Here is a 25,201-nt window from a genome sequence, read left to right as displayed (position 1 = left end):
CCTCACAGTCCCCCCCCCCCACACACACACACAACCCGCCTTCACTCCCCCAAAACGCCCTCCTCCTTCCTCTCCCTCTCGTTTTCCCTCACTCACTCACTCCATGTGGCACTTTTTTTTTTACAGCTTCAACCTCCCTTTTTCTCAGAGCCGCCAGCAGCGACCCAGTGACAGAGCTAATTTCACATGCGGCCCGACAAATCCACAATCATGGCAAACATTCGCTTATGAGGTGAGAGGCAGAGGGAGAGAGAGGGTGAGCGTTAGCTGATGGGGAGGTGGGGAAGGAAGGGGAGGGAGCGAAAGACAGAGAAAGGCTTTTTGTTTGGCTAAGTACACTATGTGAAAGAGGGGGCGGCGAGGAAACGAGAGCTGGAAATACATTAGAAAATGGTTGCATCGGCTGTGGCATTTGTGGACCGGATTACCTCACACGCCATGCAGCGGATGGGCCCAGCCGTCAGATCCACTTGGTCTGACCGTGACTGTGTGTGTAAACTGACTTTATGGAGTCTGCAGTGTTTAACTTTGCCCTAAAACCTATGTGGAAGGACTGGGGAGGGGGAGAAAAATAAGGGAAAGCTGGGAGGATTAGCAGTTTGCAGTGTACAGACTGTAATCCTGGGCTTTATTGGCTGGGTCAACATACGCTAAGTTTACCTAAGCTAAAACACCTGTAGCATTACTGATGCAGTTTATTATGGCGACTTTCCAGGAGGACATGGTGGGGAAAAAAAGCACAAAATTTGGCCTAACACGCATCTCAGTCACTCTAGGTACAGTTTCTGTATTTTAACTCACACCCAGCCTCGACAATATACTTGAATACGCGAATGACGGGAAGGAAGCAATTTGGGAGCGTGGAATAGCGCCTACACTAACATTCCCACATGTGCTATGGGAGCGAGAGCGATTTCCCTGTCGTACATCCAGCGAGCTTCCTGTGGTCTGCACCGTGGAGGAAGTCATAAAGGCAGGAAGACTTCCTGTATTGTGGCCAACATGTAGAAGTATGGACTGTGCATGCTCCGTGAGGCAGGGTTACTCATGATGTAAACGCCACAGAAATAGCACCCACAGTCCTATCAAATAGGCCAAGACATACATTTATACCAGTTCTTTCCACGGGTTTGAGACATGTTTTCACTGGGCTCAGCAGTCGTCTGAAGTTCCCCCTTTAAAATAAAATACCCCCTGACCAACTGGAGTCTATATTATCTTAACAGAGTCTATTGAACACTGAATGTTCTCTAACTGTGTCTCATGTATTGTCACATTAAAGTAAAGAGAAACATAATGTAATTCAGTAAAGTATTCGTGCAGTTCATCTTTAATGCTGAAATGTGTACATTTTTGGCCTGATAGTGATAGATGCTTCCACTTGGGTACTGTACAAAAAAAATAAAATAAAATGGGAGGAGGGTGTCAAAAACAAGAAGAAGGTGGCCTACGTTATAAATACCACTTTTTTTTCTGGGATTAAGAAAAAAAACTGTAGATAAAATGAAATTGCACATTGAAATTAAATCTGTGGCGGGTGCAACTGCAAAGGTTTTAACACCGTGCATTTTGCTCCTCTGCGATAACAAAAGCCTGCTGTGACACCTGAATGTGCGGCTGAGTGAGAAAACTCCTCCAGGCATCTGGTGAGAGGTTTCAGGACATGAAAAGTAAACAAAAGAAACTGAATGTGTTCGGAAAGACACGTTAGTCGACTACTTTGCTATTTTCTTTCATCACAGAGAGGGTCAGGATCCGGCAGGCCCACCACATCGGGAAATGTCAAGTTGTTGAGTTTTGAGCAGACCAGAAAGCAATTTTTTTTTGTCTTGAAGAGTAAAGAAAAAAAGCCTGGTAAAAACATTTTTTCCCCTCTTATTCCCTTCGGAGTTTGGTTCAAAGCTCATTCCCTTAGTAATAGTTCTGGTGATTTCCGCTATTATCACATGATCTTCATCAGCAGATGGAGTTTGGCCTGTTATCACAGAGCTGAGGTTTTGTATTGAATTAATTCACAAGAGACTGTGCAAGTATTCGCGTAAGCACCCTGCAGTGTGTAAACAAGTGAGGTTATTGAGTCCGTTTCTGCTGCTCTGTGCCAATAGGTGCATGCAGATGTGTTTTACACCGGGCTGGAATACAAAGATACAGTATCACACACACACACTCACACTGAGGAGATAATACCTGTCTGCTCAGACACAACAGGTCCACCTGTTGGCCTCTATCCAGCGCACCTCTCTGCAACTGAACCTGGTGTCCTCTTGCCTTGGCTCCCATCCAGCACCCCCCTCCCCCTCCTCCTCCTCCTCTGTCTTGACCGGCGATGCTGCCACCACAGCCGAGGTAGGCATTGTCGCTGGCCGTCGCCACGACAACCAGATGGCAGCTGTGCCCATTCGCCCGCCTCTGCTCCCCCATTCTCTCCATACGCCAGAGCGGCGCAGATGTAGCTTCTTCTCACGTCAAAGAATTAAAGCTAGACTGCAACTGTAGCGGTTTTAGAGCTTTCTACTGCCTGTAAGAGCAGAAGTGATCAGTTCATTCACAGAACTGTGACCATCTCAGCAGAAACTAGGAGGAGGAACAGTCTTCCTTGCTCGTGGTGAAAGTCAGCCACTGAATAAGGAGCTCTGCTTGTGCAAGTGCATTCTGGGAAAAGGAAAATGTCTCTGCTGAAACAAAACTGAAGTAGGGCTTCAAACCCCCCCGGGACTCACTGTTTAGGATGTAAGTGAACAAATGTTGAGGGAACATGAGCTGCGAAGAGCGCTAGCTTTAGTACGGCTTCAGGTGTGGGAGCTTTTTTCTGCTTTCACACAGGTGCTGCCACGCTTTTTTTTTTTCCAAACTAAACTTATTTTTACTCAGCAGCAGAAGCGAGAGGATCTGCAGGTGCAGTCCTCATCTGTGCGTGTGTGTTCTCATTTCTATTAATTCCTACGGTGCCTCGGTCTCAGTCGGCCATCTGTGGTGGAGGATGACACAAGATCCCATACGCGCTAACAATAAGAGAAAGAGGCAAAGATTTATCAGGCCTCAAAAAGCTTATTTAATTAAAGTGAGTGTTGAGTGAGAGGGTAGAGGGCTATCAAATGAGACAGAGAGGGAGGTCTTCCCAGCAAACAACATGTTGGTCAAATTACCAGCAAGACGAGTGATTAACTCCAGTGGCAACACGCCAACTCCGAGTGCAAATGATCTTATCAATGGGAGTGGTGAATGTGACTAACACAGCTAGAAAGGCTTTTGCGGAGAACAATCCGGCTGCTTTCTTTTCCACACTGCAGCGTGACATCTGCGCTGCGGCCGCAGCCTTTACGAGGGCGTGAATCAAAGATGGCGAGAGCGCGAGGGGCATGAGCCCTGCCCGCGTCTGCGGCATTTCAAGCACATGTTCGCACTCGTCCCAGCCTGTAAATCGCAGCGTCTTCCGCTCTTCCTCTTCCTCCCCTCGTAAGATCAGTAGCGCTGTTGTTTTTCTGTCTTAAGCCTGTCACTTTTTAACAATCATCTCCATTAAATCACTCAAAAGGAAACTTAGCAGTCACAGAAACAAAAGAAACCACAAGCCCTTTTCTTGTTTGACTTTTTTTTCCTTTTAGTCAGTTTTTTTTTGTCAAGCAACAGAAGTAAAACTGTCTACATCAATGGCAAATCTCACAATATTCCTATTCAGTACCATCCCTCGGGGGAACAGGAGGAAGAGATAGAACAATTTTGAACAGCAGCAGCACTTTCCTGCACATTTTATGAACATCTCTAATTGTGCTAACTTTTTTTTTTGTTTTGTTTTTTTCTTGTCGAGCAACAGAAGTAAAACTGTTTACATCAATGGCAAATCTCACAGCATTCCTATTCAGTACCATCCCTCGGGGGAACAGGAGGAGGAGATAGGACAATTGTGAACAGCAGCAGCACTTTCCTGCACATTTTATGAACATCTCTAAACTCGCCAACAACGCGATGAATGAAGTCATGCAGCCACTTAAACTCTTGAACTCTGTGGAGCTTTCCCAAAGGAACTTTTATTCATGATATGTGGCTGTGACCATCGAGACTGCAGGCAGTTTGACAAAGCAAAAAAAAAAAACAGAAAACAACGTTCATTCAAAAGTTCACAAAATGCTCAGAGCTCAAAGGCGGCTCTGAACGGCAGGATGATCATGTTTGCTTGTCAGGATTGAAAGCATAGCTGCTTGTGCGCTTTCTTTCTAAGCTACAAGTACCTTCAAAGCATTTGTGTTTTACTGCTGAGCTTCAATATGAGAACATCTCCAAAAGACATCAGAAACATTTCAACTAATCATCATGTGTCTGCCTGCAGGTCTGCATGAAAGCATGGATTTATGTGCTGAGTCGTATTTAAAGTCCAATTGTTTTTTTTAAGTTTTCCCATTAGCAACTGCTATTTGAGGCAATTCCAACCACAGATTCCCAGTCTGCTCATAATAAAGCTGCATTGTTATGCTCTTGGCCCCGCCCCCACTGACAGTCATGTGACCAGAGGGAGAAAGTTCATGAACTCCCCAAGGCAGGCAGACAAACACATGAGTACAATTTGGAGCTACATAGATGCACATGGATTTCTACACTGGGTTTTTGTTGTCGCTTTTTCCCGTGGTGGCCTTTTCCTTCCCCTCATGCAAACTCAAGGTTAAAGCATATGCAAGTCTTCACAATGACCTTTATCTCCAAGAGTCACATCAGCAGACTGCGAGGTGAGATATGTCACAGTTCTTCCCCCCTCGCTACAAGAGAAAACAACGGGGGGAGCACGAAAGGTTACATGTTTAAAACAGAAACAAAGCAATACGTCCAGACTTGAGAGCCGAAGGCTGCTTCTTGAGGTGCTGTCGGAGCTTTAGTCTTTTTTTTTTGTAGTTGTGGTGTTTTGGCACTGACGGCCCAAGTCCTCCATTACCGGCAAAGAGAAACAGTCCAAAAACTCCTCTGATTGGGGCCATACCTGTCAGTCAAGTCATCTGATAAAATCATTGTCACACCGAACAAACATAAACGAGTTACTTTATGAGAACTGTACAGCCAAAAGAGACAAAAATAGACACAAAAATAGACTTGATATATTCTGCTAGGACAGCCCTATTAGTGCTAGCTGCTAAGACGGGGCAGAGAGACAGACAGATAAAAAGGACAGACAGGCACTTAAGTGCTGATGCATAGCGGAGATTAAAATAAGAGCCAAGCGAAAGACAGAAAGGAGGGAGGGAAGGAGACAGGAACAGAGAGTCTTAAAGAAGGATTTAGGGTCAAACCACTTTCAATTCAACTAGTTTAAAAGTGTAAAATCATTCGTCTTAAAACGTTTGGTACCTTAATGTATAAAACAACTGAGGACAAATGAGCATTTATTGTTTCGTACTTGCAGAATTGACATAACTGACCCCGTTTCTGGTGCTTAAAGCGGTGTGCTGACCGCTACAGAGCTAGCATTAGCATGGCTATTGATAGGGTCTCTATCCTTCACTATATGTACCGTATGGTTAGCATCCTGAGACGAAGGGGATTAAGTGGGACATAAGTGTCTGCAGCTAATAGCACTAATGGGATTGCTTGGCTCTGTATCAGGGGTCTCATCCTGGGCTGGAGTCAGCAGGATGGTGAATTTACGTCCTGGCACAATGCTAATATCTTAATCTGGCCTAGCTGGCTTTAGCTAACTAGCTAGCTATGTATGCATCCCCTGCTACAAGTGCATTTTGTGTCAAGCCTGCGTGTTTAATACTTCAGGTGTATGGCTCGGCAGGGAGGAAGGAGAAGGAGGAAGAAGAGGAATAGAAGCAGCGTAAGTTAAAACGAGCAGAATGCTAACAGCAGCTGTGCTAATATTTCTCACAGTAGACAGGAAGGCCAGCTCATCGCTAGTACCGTTATCATTAGCAGTGGTAGCGAAAATGCTGCGTTCAGGCCATATCGGACTCACTGTGATTTCCAGTTTCTGACTTGTAAATATAAATCATGTCCGCATCTAATCGTAACTATGAATGTTAAACTCTGCAATCATAAACTGCATGCTTGCAAGTTGTAAACACTGGAGTATCTTTGATTCCTGCCATTCATCCCATATGACTTGAACGCAACAAAAGCTCACACCGGTGCTACCCAATTTATCTATATGTTCTGCTGTGTTTTTTTTTTTTTTTGTGCAACTACATCAAATCAAGCCCAAAAAAACAAAAACAAACAAACCAAAGCTTCAGTTAGTCGAGGCTAAGTTGAAGTTCTTTGTAAAATGGCTACAATCTGAACATGAGGCACTTTTTGAGCTGATACATAATTCTATTTATTTTCTTTATCATGAAACTAAATAGTCAGCCACTATTATACTTTTAATGATTTTTCTCTTGGAAAAAAAAAACAAAAAACAAAAAAAACACAGATTTTTTTGTAGCCTTCTCTGATTGGCTTTCACTCAAGGAATGAGAGCAGCAAATGGCTTTTCAAGAGTGTCATTTGGCACACATCCCCGTTGGTTTCCGCAACCAACAAGATGAAAGTGAAGAGAAAAAAAAAAAAGGTTTTCCATCAGTCTCTGTCAAAGTGCTTCAGGGGCGTGTCTGCTTCAGCTGCTCTCTTGACGTGATTGGTTGTCACAAAAGGAACAGGCGGAGCTCTGAAGCTCTGAGTGGTACCAGATTGTTTCCCCAAGGACGACGCACTGACGACGCACTGACATCATCAGCACTCTGAGAAGAAAAAAGAGGGACACACAGAGAGAAAGAGGAAATCGTTTGGTTAGATGCAGAATAAACAATAACCAAGATATGAGGAAGATACAAATATTATGGCACGAATATGCAGTGTCTCATCCTTATCAGGCTAACTATAATATTTTATAGAAAGATATCGGTGTCTGCTTGTCGGCCCGGGCACAGTGACCCAACGACGAGCGACAGGAATAAACAATGAAGCCAAATAAGCAGGAAAAAGATGCACAGATTCAGACAGGAAGAAAGCGATAAAGGGAACAGCAGGGAAGGAGAAAGTGAGGACACGTATTGCTGCAGGCGCAGAGTCGAGAGCGTGTGTGCCAGCGCGAGGGAAAACAGACGTCAAGGAGGGTTGTCAGGTTTTTCTGGCAATTTCACCTCTTCCCATCACATGGGACACGGGGGAACACAGGTATGGTCTCAGGCCAAGTCTCACCAGCACATATGAGTCTTTTCTGGCCTTGTCTGCGCAGTTGATAGGATTAGCAGGATGGCAGACATAATGATAATTCTGCCCCAGAGTAGAGAGAGCGGAAGAATCACATGGCGTCAAACAGCCATCTGCTTGGCCGTCCCAGGTGAAGGTTCAACTGTGAGAGAAACTTAAAACTCAAAATAGTGGTCCTGGATCGGAAGCCAACAATGGCCCCTTTTTTTTGCCATCATAGTGGAGGAAAACTGACAGCCTCACGACATCCTGACAAAAGCTATAGCATGTCAGAGTTTTTCTTGCCTTTTGGTTTGACGACTTTTACGACATGTGCTGCGAAGTTAATGCATGGGAGCACTGTGTGCTCCCCCGTGCACAGCAGGAAACATGAAAAGGAATGAGAGGAACGACATTGGTGTCGATGCCAGTCCCGATCACCTATGTGAGCCTAACAAGTGGTGAGAGATGGCAAGCTATGATTGGACAGACGCATCTTTTACACAGCTTGCAGATAGGCTGTTTATCCTTTGGCAACTGTTTAAAAACCCGTAACCCCTGCAAATACAAGATATTACATTTTTCTTTGACACTAAGTTGTCCATGCTGCCATTTCATTTGTGTGCTGTCACGTTAACCCCCCCCCCCCGAATCCCATCCTTTTCCCGCTGCCCCCTGGCAATCGTATCACCCATCAGCGATCTCGAGTAACCACGATGGGGCGATATGAAAATAGAAACGATCACCCAACCCTAGTTCTAGTTTGCAGTGAAAGCAGGATCATTACTATAAAGATTAGTCAATGCCCTTTAAACTGTGTTACTTTCTGTCAGATGTGATGACTCACACCAAAGGCACTCAGGCTGCCGTCAGCCAAAATAACAAATGCACAAAGCTAGTAAAGAGAACAGGCTGAGAGAGAGTTCCCTGTGTCCCTTTCCCGAAAATTTCCCAGCAGCACTTGACTCTCTAATTGCACTAGGGTACTCTATATTTATGCCTCTCTCTTTCTCTCTCTCTCTCTGTCTCTCTCTCTCTCTCCAGTTTGTCTTCTTCCTGGTGCAGTGAGCTATATTTAGTCCTCCTCAGCACAGACGGTGCCCGCCAGCCGGCCAAGCCATGACGGCCTAAAGCAGAGCAGAGCGGAGCGGAGCGGCTCCCTCATTCAGGCGGCCAGCTCGAAAAAAAAAACAAAAAAAAAAACCCAGCAACACAAACAATCGAGCCAGCCAACCAAAGGGACCGGAGGAGACAGGCTGGACACGCACTGGTGCACTGCCATGGACACACACATGCAAACCACACACACACACACAAAAGGGACACACAGGAAGATACTATAATTATGTGGATGACATTCACTTAATGATGACCTTTCCCCAAACACAGACATGGGAAATGATATACTGAAACATGCTAAACAACTCTCCAGTGTCTCGTCCTAATGCACAGATTCACATGCACTCTCTTATGTGCAGCTACACAGGAAATGTTTCCACTATCATCAGCTATTGCCTTCCTATTTCCCCTGAGCTGCCCCTTCCATCAGACTAACCCCCATTCCCTCTTTGGTGGTTTGTCTATTGATCTCATTCATTTCCTTGCATCTGCGGGCAAATCGATGTCATAATGACCGCGGTAGCGATTGTGCGAGTCCATGTGTGCTTCTCTTCCCCTTTCTCTGCCAGACTGTTTAAATCAAGAGGTTAGACAAGGCTATCTGCCTCCGCAGTCCGTGTCTAGCCAATAACTGTTCTCTAGCTGCCTCTGTGTGTGTGCGTGTGTGTGTGTGTGTAATTAGGAGAGTCTGGGTCTATGTGATGTCTCAATCGAGGGCTGCCTAAAATTGAAAGCCACCCTGTTCTCTGGTCGTAAATCGAGTGCGTCAGTCTGTCATTTTCATGCCGCCCCGGCTCCCACAAGACACGGAGCTGGTCCAAGCAACGTGACGTGAGTCACCGAGTCCACTGGTCACTCAGTCACTTTGGGTTAAATCATATTTTAAAGGAAACACAAGAGGCATTAGTCGACATAATATGGTTACAATAAATGAAAAGAGAAGGTGGAGCGAGAAAGCAGTGGTAGGTTCTACAGACTTCACATGGGAAAACAAGGATGAGAATCAATGGAAATCCCCACAGAGATTATCACTACTTCTCATCTTTTTACATGCTCCGAGGCAGGAAATGTGCTACTCCATGGAACGCCCCAATCTGTGCTTTGCTTTCAAGCAAAAGCAGAGAAACCCCAAACGCATGTTTCGACAGATTTCTCTTCACGGACCGAACTCAAGCACCATGTCAGCAAGCATCCGACCTGCTGCGAGCTCTTTGTGCAAGATACCCAATTCCTTCCAGCTCCAAGGGTGAAGCTGTGTAGCCAGTCCTGACCTTTAACCTACACACTGAAGTGGAGGCAAAGAACTTTCTCCTGGAAATCAGTATGGAGTGACGTTATTATAAGTATGTACAAATCCCAACTGTTTTTCCACAATGGCAGCAACTTTCTAAGCCAGCGACTTTAGCTCTTGCAATCCTCCGGTACTGTTATTATACTTGAATGCATTAAATCATCTATCCTGCAAGCGGGTAAGAGGCGCAAGAGCGCAACATGAGCCAGGATTCTGCGTCAAGACAGCTGCAGATACAAGGAATGAACACTGGCAGACTGAAGTAGCAGGATAGCTCCTGTGTCACCTCATTTAATTTCCTCCGATGACGCCAGAAAGTCTGTCAGTTATGAAGATATAATGTTCGCAGGGTGACCACAAGTGTATGTGTCTGATCTCACAGTACTTATTTGTTAGTCATGAATCTGGAACGCCTGTGGATGACAACTAGGTTAAAGTGATACTCCACCCAAAATCTATCTGTGAGCATCAAACACGTGCCTCCTGTGGGCTTCAAAGGTGGTTGAGCAGAGTATGAAAATTGCTTCTCCACGGCAGCTGTTTTCAGTCTGGATTCACAGCAGTCACAATGGTTTGCAGTGACTCGGTTTCGTAGTGAAACAGAGGAAGCAGAACTTCCACAGTAACTTGAAGTCCATGCATAAACGCTCATCATGCTTCAAATCGTCTCATTTTCACCCAAAAAAACTGCTGAATACGCAACTACCATTTCAATCCTCATGCATGACCCTGCAGATGTTTTGGCCACTTCCTGCATTTCCATTGGTCAAAGCAAAGTCACTCAATAAAAGATTAGAAAGGAGTTTTAGCATAAGCAAATTAATGCACCTATTTACTGATGAGGGTTCTGGCTCTTCAAGCCAACCACCTCCATCTTGCCATCTTGCCCGCCATATATCCCTTCACACCACTACAAAGTGTGGAGTGGCAAGTGGCGTACTCGAGAATCTCTTTTGCTCATTTGGCATCTCATCATCTTTGGGAGGAAAACTGGTGCACCTGGCTGAAAATCTTCAGACTTGAGTTAGCCAGAAATCCATGATCACCTGTGTCGGAGAAGGAAGTGTACACTTGGAAAACACACACTTACTGCTGAGTTGCAGGCACACCCCACCGTTTTTCTCCATTCCCCAACTGCTCCGTCTGTTAGTCCCACCCCTTAAACAATCACAAATTTAGAAATGTGATGTCTCTCTATTCCAACTAATCAGAGGCAAAAGACAATAAAACCCTAAAAATAAGCAGTCTCACCTTGTGTTGAGGGATGTACATTTCAAACAAACTAAGGAGAAGTGTAGGATTTCTACCACTAAGGATAAAGGTGAAGGACAATGACTCAAACTTTCAACCAGTTTGGTGGAGTTGAAGTGATAATGCAACAGATCTGAAGACAGTCGTAGGAAATGTAGTAAATGCTATAAAACTACAGTAAAACTAAAATTCTAATTACAACTGTGAACACCTTATTGATGAGTATGTGTTCTTGTAGCATGAAGTCTCGTCATGAATAAAGTATAAATCTGTCAGTCAAGTCTGAGTTAATAAGGAATAATAATCAGTAACAATTTGTTTTTCTATTGTCTACACCAGTGGTTCTCCAGCTTTTTCCAAAGTTCACGGCCAATTCAAGTTGAATTTAGTTTGCCCCCAGGGTCAGACTATGGCCTATGATTAATTGGATTGGTTGGTAAAAACCTTTCACATCTTCTTCACTTGATGCCTTAAGCAGGCGTGCGAGCAGACCTGTCTTTCTGGGAAAAGTCCTCTGGGACATACAGGAAGCCTTTTATGTCTGCAGAAACACCAGCCGCAGTTTGTTTGGAATAAATACAAGTGGGTGAGTGTTGATCATTGGAAAGACTGAACACACGGACAGAGGAAGAAGGCGTTGCAGCGCTGCCCGCCGTGCTCGACTGACACGTGGTTTCTGGCAAGTTCAGGACATGACTTTGATAATGTTGCCCATCCCATTAAATTAAGGTGATAACTAGGCAACATTCCTTAATACCACAAATGAATGGTCTGACTGGAAGCTTTTTCACCACCATTTTGAGAACAGTGAACGCAGCACATTTTCCCCTTATTGTCGTGCTGTAATTTTCCATACATTAAACCATGCAGTTGGCAGAAGACGGCAGGTTGTGTGGGGCTGAAAGACGAGCGCTGTGTGTGCTTACTGCACTTTCACACACACCGCCTTTAGCTCTGCTGCTGTCAATCACACTGCAGCCGCAGCTACGCTAGCTAGTCATTATCCAGGTGTGTGAGCATGTGAGGGGGTGTACGTTTGCAACACAGGTGGACTGAATACGTGCACACACACACATGCAAACACGCACCAGACGCTGTGACACGGTGCTATGAAATCGCAACAGAGAGGGTGGAGAAATGCCAAAAAGCTATTTTTACATGACATATTAAAAGCTTTAATTCAATAAATGTTGTAATTTCTGTCTGTGTTTTGTAAGATTAAAAAAAATGGATTGTATAATGATTCAAGTGCAAAAAAAAAAAAAGACAAGAGGCTGCAGGGTGGTTTCATTATGCAGCGACACAGTGGGAGAGACTGAGTGGGTGTGTTACGGCACACAGAGGAGCTGGAATGTGTGGGGACAGGAGGAGACAGACAGCGCAGCAGTGCTGAGTGCGGGGAAAAAAGGGGGGGAAAAGCACATTTGTGGGCGAACCACATTCATTGCCCACGTGCAGCCTCACATCCGAGTATTTTTAGATCATCCTTGAACACAATTTGAACATCCAGTTTGCATTCGTCGGCCTATCAGAACACTGGGCAGGCATGTCGGCCTTTACGTGCTCCACTGTCAACAGGTTGTAAACGGCCAAAGACTGGGAATTTTATTATTTGGAAAAGAAATGTGTATAAAAAGAAGCTGGAGCGCTGCTGGAGAGTGTGTGTGTGTCCCTGCCAGTCAGGTTGACAGAGTGCACTTGTAAAATTCAAACTGGTCATTTATCGGGTAAAAAACACCAAATATTCTCTGGCTCAAGCTTCTCCGATGTGAGGATTTGCTGCTTTTCTCTGTTTTACATCACTGTAACTTGTCAAAAAGTGGCTCGGGCAATGTGACAAATTGAGTCCATGCAAGAAACTTGAAACAAGAGTCATTATTATAGCTAAGTTTAACACAAAGGAGTGTAGGTCAGCGGTGTCAGCCATAAAAACAGTGCATGGACGTGTGGTTCATGTGCTTCGGTGGTGTTTATAATGACGCAGGGTGGATATAAGCTGTTGGAATGTAGAGACGGAGTGAACACATGGGCCAGCTTTTATAGCCTCGGTGAGCTTTATCGCGCCTGCAAGACGGTGGGAGGGGCTCGAAGAATGCTGGTTGGACGAAACAGCAGACAAACTGTGATGGGCAGTGTTTTCCATCATCTTCTGACATCCTGGAGACCTAACGTTCACTAATTAATAGATCATGAATGAATTAATTAATAAATCTTCATTTGAATTGATAATGCAAAAAATGCTTGGCTACAACCTATGGTAAGAGTGGTTCTGAAGAGCCACTAAAAACATAAAATGTCTATTAACTTTCTGCATGCAGCTTTTTTGTAACCTAATTTTTATTCAGTTTTCATCAGCAACCGTAAGTCCAGTATATGCAGGTTCTTCTTTTTTCCTTTTCCAGCTGTATATAACATTTGTACACACTATACTTAAGTATTAAGCGAATAAAACATTAAAACAACATAAACATCCACTCCAAAATATACTGCATGTATCTAAAAAATATCGTTTTGTAGGCAAATGTGGCCCTCAAGAGGGAAAAGATGCATTTTCCTTTTGGAGTGAACTAATTTAAAACACATTGGAACCCAGTTTGGGAAGAAACTTCCTTTGTGGTTGTAAATATAGCGTTTAAAAATGTGGGCGTACTTGTGTAACAGAAACTGGCTACTGTTCTGAAATCTGACATGGGACGTCCTGTCCCTGGACGGGACACGCAGAACTAAAGCCAACAGGACTAAAGGGTTTTGGGGAATGTTATCTCATTCACTCGCTGTCTCTCTCACACACACACTTTCATTGTTTGCTGACTCAGATCACTGATTTCTCTCTGTCTCGTCGCGTTGGGTCGCTCCACCAGTTCGGCCACTTTCTGCCAATGTGAGTGGCCCTCCTGAACACACACACACACAGAGAGGCAGCGCCTTGAGTGAAGTGATATATGGAGTGATAGCATAAGCAGGTGGGGTCCTCATTTCCAAGTAAGGCTTTTCCCAGAATGCCAGCGGCCGGTCTCTGACGTGGACGGACAAACGAAATGAAACACAAGAAGCTGTTGCACCATCTTCAAGAAAGCCAGCTGAGCGACGGAGCTGCTGTTGAGACATTTGTTTTCTGTCTTGCTTCACCCGGCGCTGTGTCAGATCAGCACAATCCAAACAGTTAGTAGGATAATTCCTTTGTTTTTCATGCTGTCAGGAACGTTGTCAGACTTTTTGAAAGCTGAAACTTGTAAGCGCTCGGTTCAAGAGAACAAAAAGATGAGTAAGTCGTGAGTTCAAGCAGTACAACGTGATGCTCAGCAGGTTCAACTGCAGAGTTTTTCTAGGACTGAAATCAATCTTGGAAAATCATGACACAAGAATCAAATGAAATGTCTACACCTGCAAATACCTCATTGTTACCAATGTTAAAGGTTCCTAATGTTCAAAGTCGTAATCCTTTGGATTTCTTTGAAATCAAAACTAATTTCAGATGCTATGCATAGCTGCAGAAATAGCCACACCATGCATCATCACCATTTTTTCTCTATATAGCTTTCTCAACTTTTGGTGGCGGAGTCCGCCTTTCTCACACAAGATTCAAATTACCAACACGGGGGATTGACAGGAAATGATAGAGAAAGTAGTCCAGTGTTACAGTTTGTGATTCTACATCATTGATATCAACCACACTGTTGACTGTTCGTTCTCCCACAGATGCACCAGATTTAAAGTACGTAATTTCTGAGGATGCAAGGAAACATTTACCTGCATAAATTGCATAAAAATAATCAAATTGATCCTCAATGCAATGAACTATGTTCAGCAATCACGTTTTCCACTGCTGTTATATCAGAATAAACTCTTTAATAACTGTTAATCATAATTTGTAAAATCACATTTATTTTATTCATAGGAACCTTGTAAAATATCAAACAAATGCTAACATATGATGTATTGTGTGAGATTTATCTGAAATCTAATTTTCATCTGCAGTCCCTGCAGTTCAGTTTTCCGCAAAAGGCAATATACAGTATTTAATAATACTGACTTACTGGCCAGACCTAATGCTAAATAATAGCTGCAAATTGTGTTGCTAGAGGCAAACTGAAACAATGCAAATCATCTAAACTGCTACACAGGATGACCATCACACCTAGGGGTGCACGAACGGTGATAACGCTTACATCAGCCCACCTGTGGGTCTTCCCCATCTGAGTCTTTCACAAAACGTATTACAGCTTCCTTCTTCTGCTGTAAGTGACTGTAAGTCAGACGTGGTCCTCATTTACCTACTAAACCGAATTCACCCTGTGTTGTGTCACTGTCTCAGAGTGTTTGGCAGAGTCAAAGGTCCAGAGAACAACTGACAAACCTCTGGATCATTAAAATGACAGGCCTGTGGGGGGGGGGCAGGGGGCGGGGGGGCGCTGACAGTGTGGAATCTGGATTGCATTTGGAAATCATGTCCCGTGTGTTTAGAAACTGATGCCAATCTGTGTTTCACAGTGCCTCTGTGTGTGTGTCCACGTGCCAGCTCATGGCCTGCGCTCCAGTCTGAAGATGAATTGTGTAATTCATACCGCAACAGTTCAAACACACACACACACACACACACACACACACACACACACACACACACACACACACACACTCAAACACACACAGGAGCTACCCCATTCCTATGAAGCTACTACATGTTGCTTTGTTAAAGACAGTGCAGCTCTGCGTCTAGGTGGAATAACCAGGAGTGTGATTGCACTGTTTATGAACACCGACACCATAACTGAGTGTGGTATGAGTGTAGCGTCTGTATGTGTGTGTTAGTAAGTCAGCGTGTGTCTGGCTGTGGGCAGAATGCCAGACTTGACCAACATGCAGCGCAAATATTTATCTACGAACCTTCTGGAGGCTCCGCTAGTGACGCTTCTCACCTTCTCCTCGTCTCCACAGGAGGAAAAATAAGTAAATGAGTCCTCTGGTTCTGCACGCCATGTTTAACCTCCTCGCCCCGCTCTAACCCTCCTCTGTCCACAATATTTACTACATCTAGTTTGGACTTTTTTGATCAGTGGTGCAATTTGAAAGTAATTGGACCGGAATGGCATTCAATATTTTCGCTCTTCTCCACCTTAAATTCTGCACCTGTCAATCTAATTGCACTGACATGTAATGTAAGAAGTCGCCGAACCCAGAGAGAAACTCGACATCTAGCTAGTTAGACATCCAGATATGTTCTTGGGAAATAGCTGGAGGGCAAAAACAGAGCTAAAAGTGAACAGTGAAGGTAGGAGGCAGCCGTTTTTATGCCATTTTTGAACACTGCAGCAGGACAATGACAGGGCGACGACTCCACACACACACCAGGCAACCAATATGGATGTAAACACCCTAAAATTAAACCCGGGTCCCCACATAACCCTCATAGTCTTTTCATTTTAGATCTGATGTGCAGGGGTACGGAGAGCCAAACAGAAAAAGAAACGTTTTAGCTACAAATTATGTGTACTTATACTTGACATTTCTGGCAACCGTTTTCAAACGCATACTGAACAGTTTTTGAGTTTTGGATGTTTCTTCAGTTCCATTGGTTTCCATTCATTTCTATACAGGATGAAATCTAATGGCACACTCTCATTAAACTGGCACAGCAAACGTGTATTATCACTGCATAGTACTGCAGTTTAACCACACCACCATACAAACATAATGCGACTTGGGACCCAATTTAAGCGTTTGCTGATAGATTTTCTTCTTTATTGTAAAATAAATGGAAACCAATGGATGCTTTAAATGTAAAGATGCATTACACCAACATGTTTTGCACCATGCTAAGCCGTTCACACTGAACGTGATTTATAGTAAAATGGCTAAAACATTCAAACCACTGTGTGAGTATGTGTGGCTGACAAAGTTGGACACGAGGGGAGACGGCTTGAAACAAGAAAACAGCGACAGGAAAAAGACCAGCAGTTAAAGCGACTTAAATGGAGACGCGGGTGCAAGTGTCAGATGGCACAATAACAGGACACGCTGGTCGTGTGCGTAATGTATGAGTCAACGGACCGCAAGCCATTGGGAAATGAGTATGTGTGCGAGTGGAGTAGAGCTGGGCAGCGAGGCGACAGCGGTGGCTGGCCTGGGTCACGGCTGCACAAGCACATTACTACAGCTTGTGACTGGACAAGAAACACACACACAACACTCATGCAAAGAGACATGAAGGACAGCAACGTGGTATTTTTTTAATACTCTTCCTCTCTGACACATGCGTATCAAGCAAGATCCCGGTGGACGTGAAGTCCCCACGTCATGCAAATGCACAGCATGATGACGCACGGCGGATCGCTAACTCCGTGTGTGTCCATGTGTTGTTTTGGACGGGAGGTGATGATTCATATTCATCATCCTGCTGGAATCTATAAAGCCTTCAGCCCCACCATCATCAGATCACAGTGGAAAAGGAACAGGCTGTCACCACCTCGCTCGGACGCGGCGAGCGCGCGCACGTGCTGATGGCTGCCGCAAGCTCACGCCTGCAAACATCGTCAGCCAACGTTTACAACGGGGGAGACACGTGCAGACATAAACTCACAGCACGTTTCCTTCAGCTCCCCTTGGATGACAACTGGTCATGAATACAAACAATTTCATTAATGGCAAATGAAATCCAGCAGGTACATAAACAGTATGCGCGCACCCCCCCGGATCTCTTCCACATGCAATTTCTACTCGTTTGTTCTTGACCACGTATGACTAATAAGTAAACAGGAGAGTTGTGCACATTTCATTTCCTCTCCTCTGCCGATTCGAGGCTTTTAATGTTCTGGTTAGGCGGCGTGACGCCTGCAGCGGAGAAGAACATTGTGTTGACGGCTGTGGAGAGGTGTAGTGGCCGGGCCTAATTGTAGCTCTCTGTCTGAGCAACAGAAAGAGAACATCAAGTTTCCGTGAGGCACAGAAAGACACAAATATTCAAGGCACACAATGCATTCATGAACACCACGCGTGTATATATATATATATATATATATATACATATATATATATAAATACACACACATTAATATATAAATAGACTGCAACACATACGTGCTTGAGGTCTACACTGCAGGCAGGCACATGCAGACTTACAAACACAGCGAAAGACATCGCTGACACTCATTTAAATGCTTGTGCAGAGCAACCCTTCATCTGACTCGGTGCCAGTTTGCGCCGGATAGTTGTGGTTTCCACATCATTTAAATTTGGCACATGTCGCTTGAGTGACAAGGAAATAAATCATGGCTAAGATAATGACCGGTACAACTTGGCATGGCTGCTGAATCCAAATGAAAATGTGTTTTCCTTGCCAGCACCTGAAAGTTGATGGAAGCTTGGCCTTAATATTGTGGAAATACAACCAGCCACAGGCTTAATGTGTTTTACATGTTGCTCTTATTGGTATTTACCTGTCCTGTACATTGTGTGTGTGTGTGTGTGTGTGTGTGTGTGTGTGTGTGTGTGTCGGCACTGGTTCAGTCACACCTGACAGTGTTTGAGCATTAGCTGATGGAGACTCGTTGTAAATCCTTGCTGCCGGCACTGAGTTTCTGCAGTTTTCCCGCCCTGCAGCGACAGCAGATGCAGCGAGACCAGATGGAGAAGATGCATCCGTCTCATCTGAATAGTAACAGCGTAAGACCCTGGTGCACTCTATTATTAATTCCTGTTCGTTTTACAGTATTAAACTGTCTGTTCCGCGTGGATGTACATGCTATAATATACAGGCCGTTACATCTAACTGCTATTGTTCCTGCTAAAGTCAGTAAGATGTGTTAAAACAACTTTTACATAAGCCACTGATAAGATACTGGTGAGATACAGATCATGCACATCTAAGAAACAAACAAAGTCAAAACGGGAAAATAAAGATGGCAAGCTATATTATTTTGTGGGGTTAATCCATCCATCCACCCTGTGGATTGCATTGAGGATCAATTTAGGGTAACGACAGTGGCTCCGTCCTGCTCTAGCTCTACTATTTTAGCATAGTGTGATATATGTGGCTATAAGGTGCATCATTAAAACCCTTTTACAGGGTATTGGCTTTAAAATTAATCAGCTGAGTCAGGTGGAGACAAAGTTTTTGACAAAGTCAAGGAGTTTTAGCATTAGCATGAGCTCCAGCTGGCTCGTGTGACCTGATGGAATCACAGCCGTCGCTTCAGCCAACACAGCAGACAGAAATGAGGAGCTTGACGAGAGCAGTTGTCAAAATTAAGTTAAGTCCTCCAACGTTAGCAAAAGGTTAACTATTCTGTCAATTATTATAATTAGAATTAAGTAATCATTTAGTCTATTAAAACTAAAGCCAAAACATATTACATTAATGACCATGCCTATAAAACAAAGAAACACTTCTTATGTTTGAACCAGCAAACAGACGTTTTTCTTAGTAAATGACATCAATTATCAATCAACTATTGATAAAATTTGTCTCCTCGGGCAAGAAATTAATTTGATCCCCAGAAAACCACTTTAAGTCAAAAAAGCCATGTGCTTTCACGTAACCGACTCTACGACACACGCACACACACACACATCCTGTGCCCCACAGCAATTTGGGCAATTTAACGAAGAAAACCTTGCAAAGCGCAGGAAGCTGTTAGTTCCACCGCCGAGGCCCAGTTACGGTGCTGACGCGGCGGTGACGTGGAGGCGAGGCAGCAATCTAAAGGTTAACGACCGTTCTCAGACCAATAATGGCACGGTGAGCAAACACTGCTGCTCCTTCATTCGATCTGCACTGATGAGTTACATAAGGCGGGTCAAGGGACTGTTTGTTCTTTCTCTCAATCACCGTATAGAAGATTTTGCTCTTGACCATGGAAAGTGTTGAGGTGGGGGGCTGTATGAGTTTTGTTCATGTGCATGTAGAAGGTTCAGGAAGTGTGTTTGTGCGTGTGTGTGTGTGAGGGGAACAGTGAGGGGTTAATCTAAAACTCTGTCTACGTGTCTAGATTGGAAAATGTTCTGTAGCTGTTTCTCTGAAATGAAATTCTTGACTCTTTGACAGTTTGGCTTGCTGACCACACTGAACAAAGCTGCAGTGATCATGGACCCCGGTCGATGTGTGAGGATTAGGTAACTGAAATGCAGGCTCTGTGTGTTTAGCCTATAGTTTCCCCTCAGGCAGTCATAGTTGAGCAATCTCTATGAAGTTCAAAGATGGCCCCGCTGCTCCCATGATCCTCAGTTTTTTTGTTTCTAATTAGAAACACTGCTTTCTACTTTGCAGAAAGTTCTCCAGGCCCTGTGTCGCAGGATCAGATGGTTAATGCTACGAATGAAAATAGTTCAATTTGCTTTTTTACGTCTGGCTTTACACTTAAAAAAAACAACAAAAAAAACGCATGTTGACTGCAGGTTACTGCTAACATAAACTCAAAACCTTTGACTTGTCCTTCAACAATTACAACAGCTAATTCTGAACATATGCAAGCAAACTTCTTTTGGTTTTACTTAAAGCTGCATAAGTTAACCATTTCAAAATCTGGCTTCTTTTCATAGGTTTGGTCACATTTAGACAAGAGGTGGAGAAAATAAACCGTTTTTATGAATAAAAATACTTGCACTGAGTCGGTTCCATTAGCTCGGCGGTAACACATGAAGGGAATTACCATTAACGTGCTAACAAACATGCAACAAGCATTGCAACCACAAGAATATTATCCAAACAGACATGCTAAACATAAAACGACATGCAGTCATGTTCAGGGGTTTCAAGGGACAATTTTCAAGTTCAATTTCATATGTGGTGTATGCTCAAATTTAGTTTTCAGGGCCTCTATTCATTTTTAGCCTAGCATCCTATATTTATCTTTATTTACCACTTTTACATGCTGTGCAGCAACGATGCTCCCAAAATGATACGAGGTAGACTGCCTGTCATGTGATGTTCATTGCGTGAACTGCTAACACTTACGCTAGTGAAAGCAGAGTGCCAGTACGTGCACGCACATTTGCCTGCTAAACTAGCTATAGCTGGCTAAAATCAAAGCAGTCTGATTCTCCTCACAAATCCTATGAAGGTTTCAATTCTCAGCTTTTGTTGTTTTAGAGGGATTTTGATTTTTGGTCATTTTGAAGGCCACAGTTTGTGGTGTTTTTCTAGTATTTTAGCTTGTGTAGCTAATACAAGCATCGGAGTGTAATTCACAGCATCACCTCAAACACTGATGCTATATTTATTTTTAAATTGCAACTAGGACAACACACTTTTTATTTCTTTGTGTGCAAATCTGATGTTTTCATCTTATAGAGGAAATGTGAATCTTGCAGGTAAAGCATGAAACTTCACATGTTGGACAGTGTGCTTGGTCAGTGCACGCAGGGGAAGCCATAAAAATACACTAATAATACCATAATTATACCAGTAATAACAGATGATATCAACATCAAGTAAAGCAGCAGCGTCAGCCCAAACTGGCAACTTCAAGTTAGTCTTGAAAAATAAGGCACAGCTTTTATGTAGTGTTGACTGTATTTGCTGTGATGAAAACATTCTGAATAAAATCAGTGTGTGATCACTTTTATTTGCTTCACGCAAATAAAAAATAAAATGCCATCTACCCGACATGGTGGCATCCGGTCAAAAGTGGCTTTATTGGGCACAGTTCAAACAGTGTAGTCATATCAACGCTGTGTGGGAAAAAAAGGGATTTCATGGGAGCTCCTCTGAGAATAACTTGACCCCCTCTGCAGGAGCCTTAACTGGATTCCCACCCTGCTGTCACCGTCAGCACTTCAGCTGACCCCGAGATCAACTCTGACCTCCTCTCATCCCCCGATCCTCCTCCACCTGATCCATCCAGCTTCAGCACAGCTCAGGAGGCAACATACACCCACCGGCGAGCACACACAAACATACGCTGCAACTGTATGCAGCCACATAAACAAACAATACTATGGCCAGACAGCAGCGCGCACACATGCTCGGCCTCCATGTGAGAAGTGGCTCGTTAGTAGACGGTAATCAGCTTAGTGCTCTCCAACGCCCACGGGCGCTAAGCTCTTTACAGACAAACCCAGTTAGAGAAGTAGCAGCTGAGCGATGCCATGGCCCCGAACCCAACGAAACACACAAACACACAGTCAGACACACACAGATCATGGTGGAGACATGGGGAGAAACACTGTGGCGGTGCTGACATCAAGACAATCGCTTGAGGGGGAGAAATTTATATGGGAGAAGGAGACAGAAAAAAAAGAGGTCCGGGAAACAAACACAGAGTGAGAAGAACGCCGAAAACGGCACACACACAAAAAAAAACTCAAATAAAGCAAAAAGAGAAGCTCAAATGTTTTCCTGGAAGAGTGTGTGAGGAAGGAGGAGGAGAAAGAAAGTGAACAAATAAGAAGGAGTGTGTGTGAAAGGAGGAAAACACTCCCTCCTCCTCCTCCTCCTGTGCCCTCAGTAACCCCAGTGGGTTGGTGGGTGGCTGCTCCGATCTTTTAGGCAGCGCCCAACGCTCTCCCAGCCCGGCATACGTCCCATACCCCGGCGCACAATCGGCGCTCTGTGGCCAGGACCGTGCAGGGAGCTGGCACGCTGCCAGGCTAACACACTCACACTCGGAGGTATGTACACACACACACACACACACACACACACACACACACACACACACACAGAAGATACAGCACATACAGTAAAGAAAGTTCATGTCAACGTAACCTGAAAAAAAACCTCAAAGAGCAGCTGCAAATAGCAATTATTTCCATTATCGGTAATTATTTCACTCTTGACTCATCATTTAGTCTATAGGCGGTTAGAAAATGGTAAAAAAAAAAAAAAAAAAAATGCCCTTCAGTAGATTATGAGATGTTTTAAAATGATCAATTTTCAACCATATAAAGATTAAAAATCGGCAAAACATTTGAGAAGCTGGATGTTTGGTATTTTCATCATGCTAGCCGCACAGCTCGAGGGTCCCGACAGAAATATCTGTGGTGATGCTCTGACAACTAAACGTTCCCCTTCAGGATCAAGCGTAAAAACTTTAGAGACCCTCTGACGTTTGATCAAGTACCACCAAATTCTAATTAGGACTAATTAATACTTCAGTCAGTGACAGATTACCTGCAGAACTGTGCCTGTTCTTCAGTGCAAATATTAGCAACTAAAAGCTTGAACACGGTAAATCTTACACCTGCTAAACATCCGCTTGTTAGCGCTGTCACTGTGAGCATTTTAGCATGCTGACATTAGCATTTAGCTCAAGGTTCAGCCTCACAGAGCCGCTCGCATGTCTTAATCCTGTTGAATTATAAATGCCTTAAAGGTTAAAACCTTATTAGAACTGACGATTAGTTCTGTTCTGCTGATCAACTAATCAATTTATCAAGTGATCAAAGGAATGGTTTGACATTGGAGAATGTCCTATCAGTCTGTATATGAAGTGGCAACCAGGAGATGGGTAGCTTAGCTTAGCATAAAGACTGGAAACGGGGGGAAACATCTAGCCTGGCTCTGTCTGAGGGTAAAATATCCGCCTACCATTTCTTTGAAATCGTGCAAAAACACGTTTTTGTTTAATCTGTGCAAAAACAGAAGTGGAAAAACAAGTTTCATGGGGCGTTTGGTGCAGAACGACTTTCTCTTCAACAGACAGACATGAGAGTGGTATCAGCCTTTTCATCTAAGTCCCGATGAGAAAGTCAGCGAGTGTGTTTTGCTGACTGACAGACGATTCCTTTGAACATGACTTCAAAGCGACACAAATGCACCAACGTTTTGGCAAAGCGATTAATCACGCATTCAAACTATGTACACAGACATGCACACGCAAAGTATGTATTATGCAATGTACTGCAGTCATGAGAGCTACATTTATACATTTACACGAACTGAGTCTGCTTCAGCAGGTGCATCATCTGAAACTGGCAGTGAGGGCCTGGTCTAAAAAAAACATTGGCAGTGATTTCTTAATGCAGACATGCCCTGTAAGTAATCTTCTGATCTGACTAAATTAAATCATGCACTGTATATTATATTTAATGGATGGCATCGGTCCACAGCCGGCCAACAATAGGTGCTTTCATTCAGTCATTCAAGCATGGCTCACACGCCCGGCTGAAAGCACCTTAATCTGTGGAACATGATTATGAGAAAGAAAAAGCAAAGTCTGGTGTGAAAATAAAAACGAGCAAACAAAAAGTCCGGTGAGAGGAAGAGAAAAGGCAGGAAGAGGACGAGAAGAAAGAGAGGTTTGGAGAGGCATGGTGGGGCACAGGGGCTTTGTTCAAAACAGAATGAGCAAAACAGTATTGACAAAAGAGACAGGAGAGGTGTGTGCGTGTGTGTGTGTGTGTGTGTGTGGCTGTAGTCGATGTAGACCAGCCAGGTCAATGAAGGTAAGTTTGGCCATTAGCTGAGGAGCTTTTGGCTGATCCCTGCTTCCTGAGGGGCGATTGGCTCGGATGATCTGTCTCAGCTTTTCCTATTAAGAGCAACACAGCCTCAAGACTTGTGTGTGTGTGTGTGTGTGTGTGTATGACTTATGTGTGTGTATTCATACATGCGCGTAAACCACACAAATCCAGACTTTTCAGTGTAACTAAAGAGCTCTGAATTGAAAAGCGAGCATGCCCAGGTGTGGTAATCAAATGCTTTTCTGTTGCATCCACTGACAAGTTCAATGGCTAAAGTCCTCAACACACACACACACACACACACAAGCACACACACATACAGACACACACACTCTCTCTATCCGTCCAGCGGCGCCTCTTTGACTGACCAAGCTGCCAATACAATTAATTCCCCTGCCGCTGTGTTCTTGTATGTCTGTGTGTGTCTGTGTGTGTGTGTGTGTGTGTGTGTGTGTGTGTGCCAAATGCATGCGAATAAGGCACTAGTCAGTCAAAACATGACCAGAGTACTGAGCCATTAGCCGAGGTTTTACTACCTAATTACCATTCGCTCGGCCGGGCAGCTCACCAGAAACGCACACTTTAGAAAAAAGGACCACGACGGACCTCCTGTCCAGGAGCCATTGAGCAAGGTGCTAAAGCCCTACATGGGCACGAGGGTAGCAGAGGGGCTTACTGCTGAAAAGGGCAATTAATCCATGAGTAAATCAACCAAAAAAACATACCATACTCCTCCAATTAGACAGATTGTCAGCTATTTTTAAAGTGACACTACTGGAGCGGCTTTCACTCTATTCTTCGAGAGGTTGGTGGAGAACAGGAGCAGTTGGCGCTTTTGATGCAGATACAACATGTTTGTCGCTTATTATCTGGCTTAGAGATGGATCTTACTGCCATGCTTCACTCCTCACGTCCCTTCTACTGCAATCTGAAGTGACCTTTTGTATTGTTACCGCGTGGTGCCGTTCAGATCGTATATTTTGG

At 44.1% G+C, this 25,201-nt stretch overlaps 1 protein-coding gene across 1 annotated transcript in view; it reads right to left on the bottom strand.

Moving 5' to 3' along the window:
- Positions 1 to 3,460: 3,460 nt before the first annotated feature.
- si:ch73-335l21.1 (insulin receptor substrate 1-B) overlaps positions 3,461 to 25,201 on the bottom strand; it is a 46,243-nt gene continuing 24,502 nt past the window's right edge. Inside the window, exon 4 of the mRNA XM_041965098.1 lies at positions 3,461 to 6,707. Within this exon, the coding sequence (XP_041821032.1) occupies positions 6,700 to 6,707 (8 nt within the window). The 3' untranslated portion in view covers positions 3,461 to 6,699. The remainder of the gene's footprint in view (positions 6,708 to 25,201) is intronic.

Source organism: Chelmon rostratus, chromosome 23 (assembly GCF_017976325.1).
Source record: "Chelmon rostratus isolate fCheRos1 chromosome 23, fCheRos1.pri, whole genome shotgun sequence".
Classification (NCBI taxonomy): Eukaryota; Metazoa; Chordata; class Actinopteri; order Chaetodontiformes; family Chaetodontidae; genus Chelmon; species Chelmon rostratus.
Note: the sequence above shows the minus strand (reverse complement) of the source record. Positions and strands in the feature narration are given on the sequence as shown.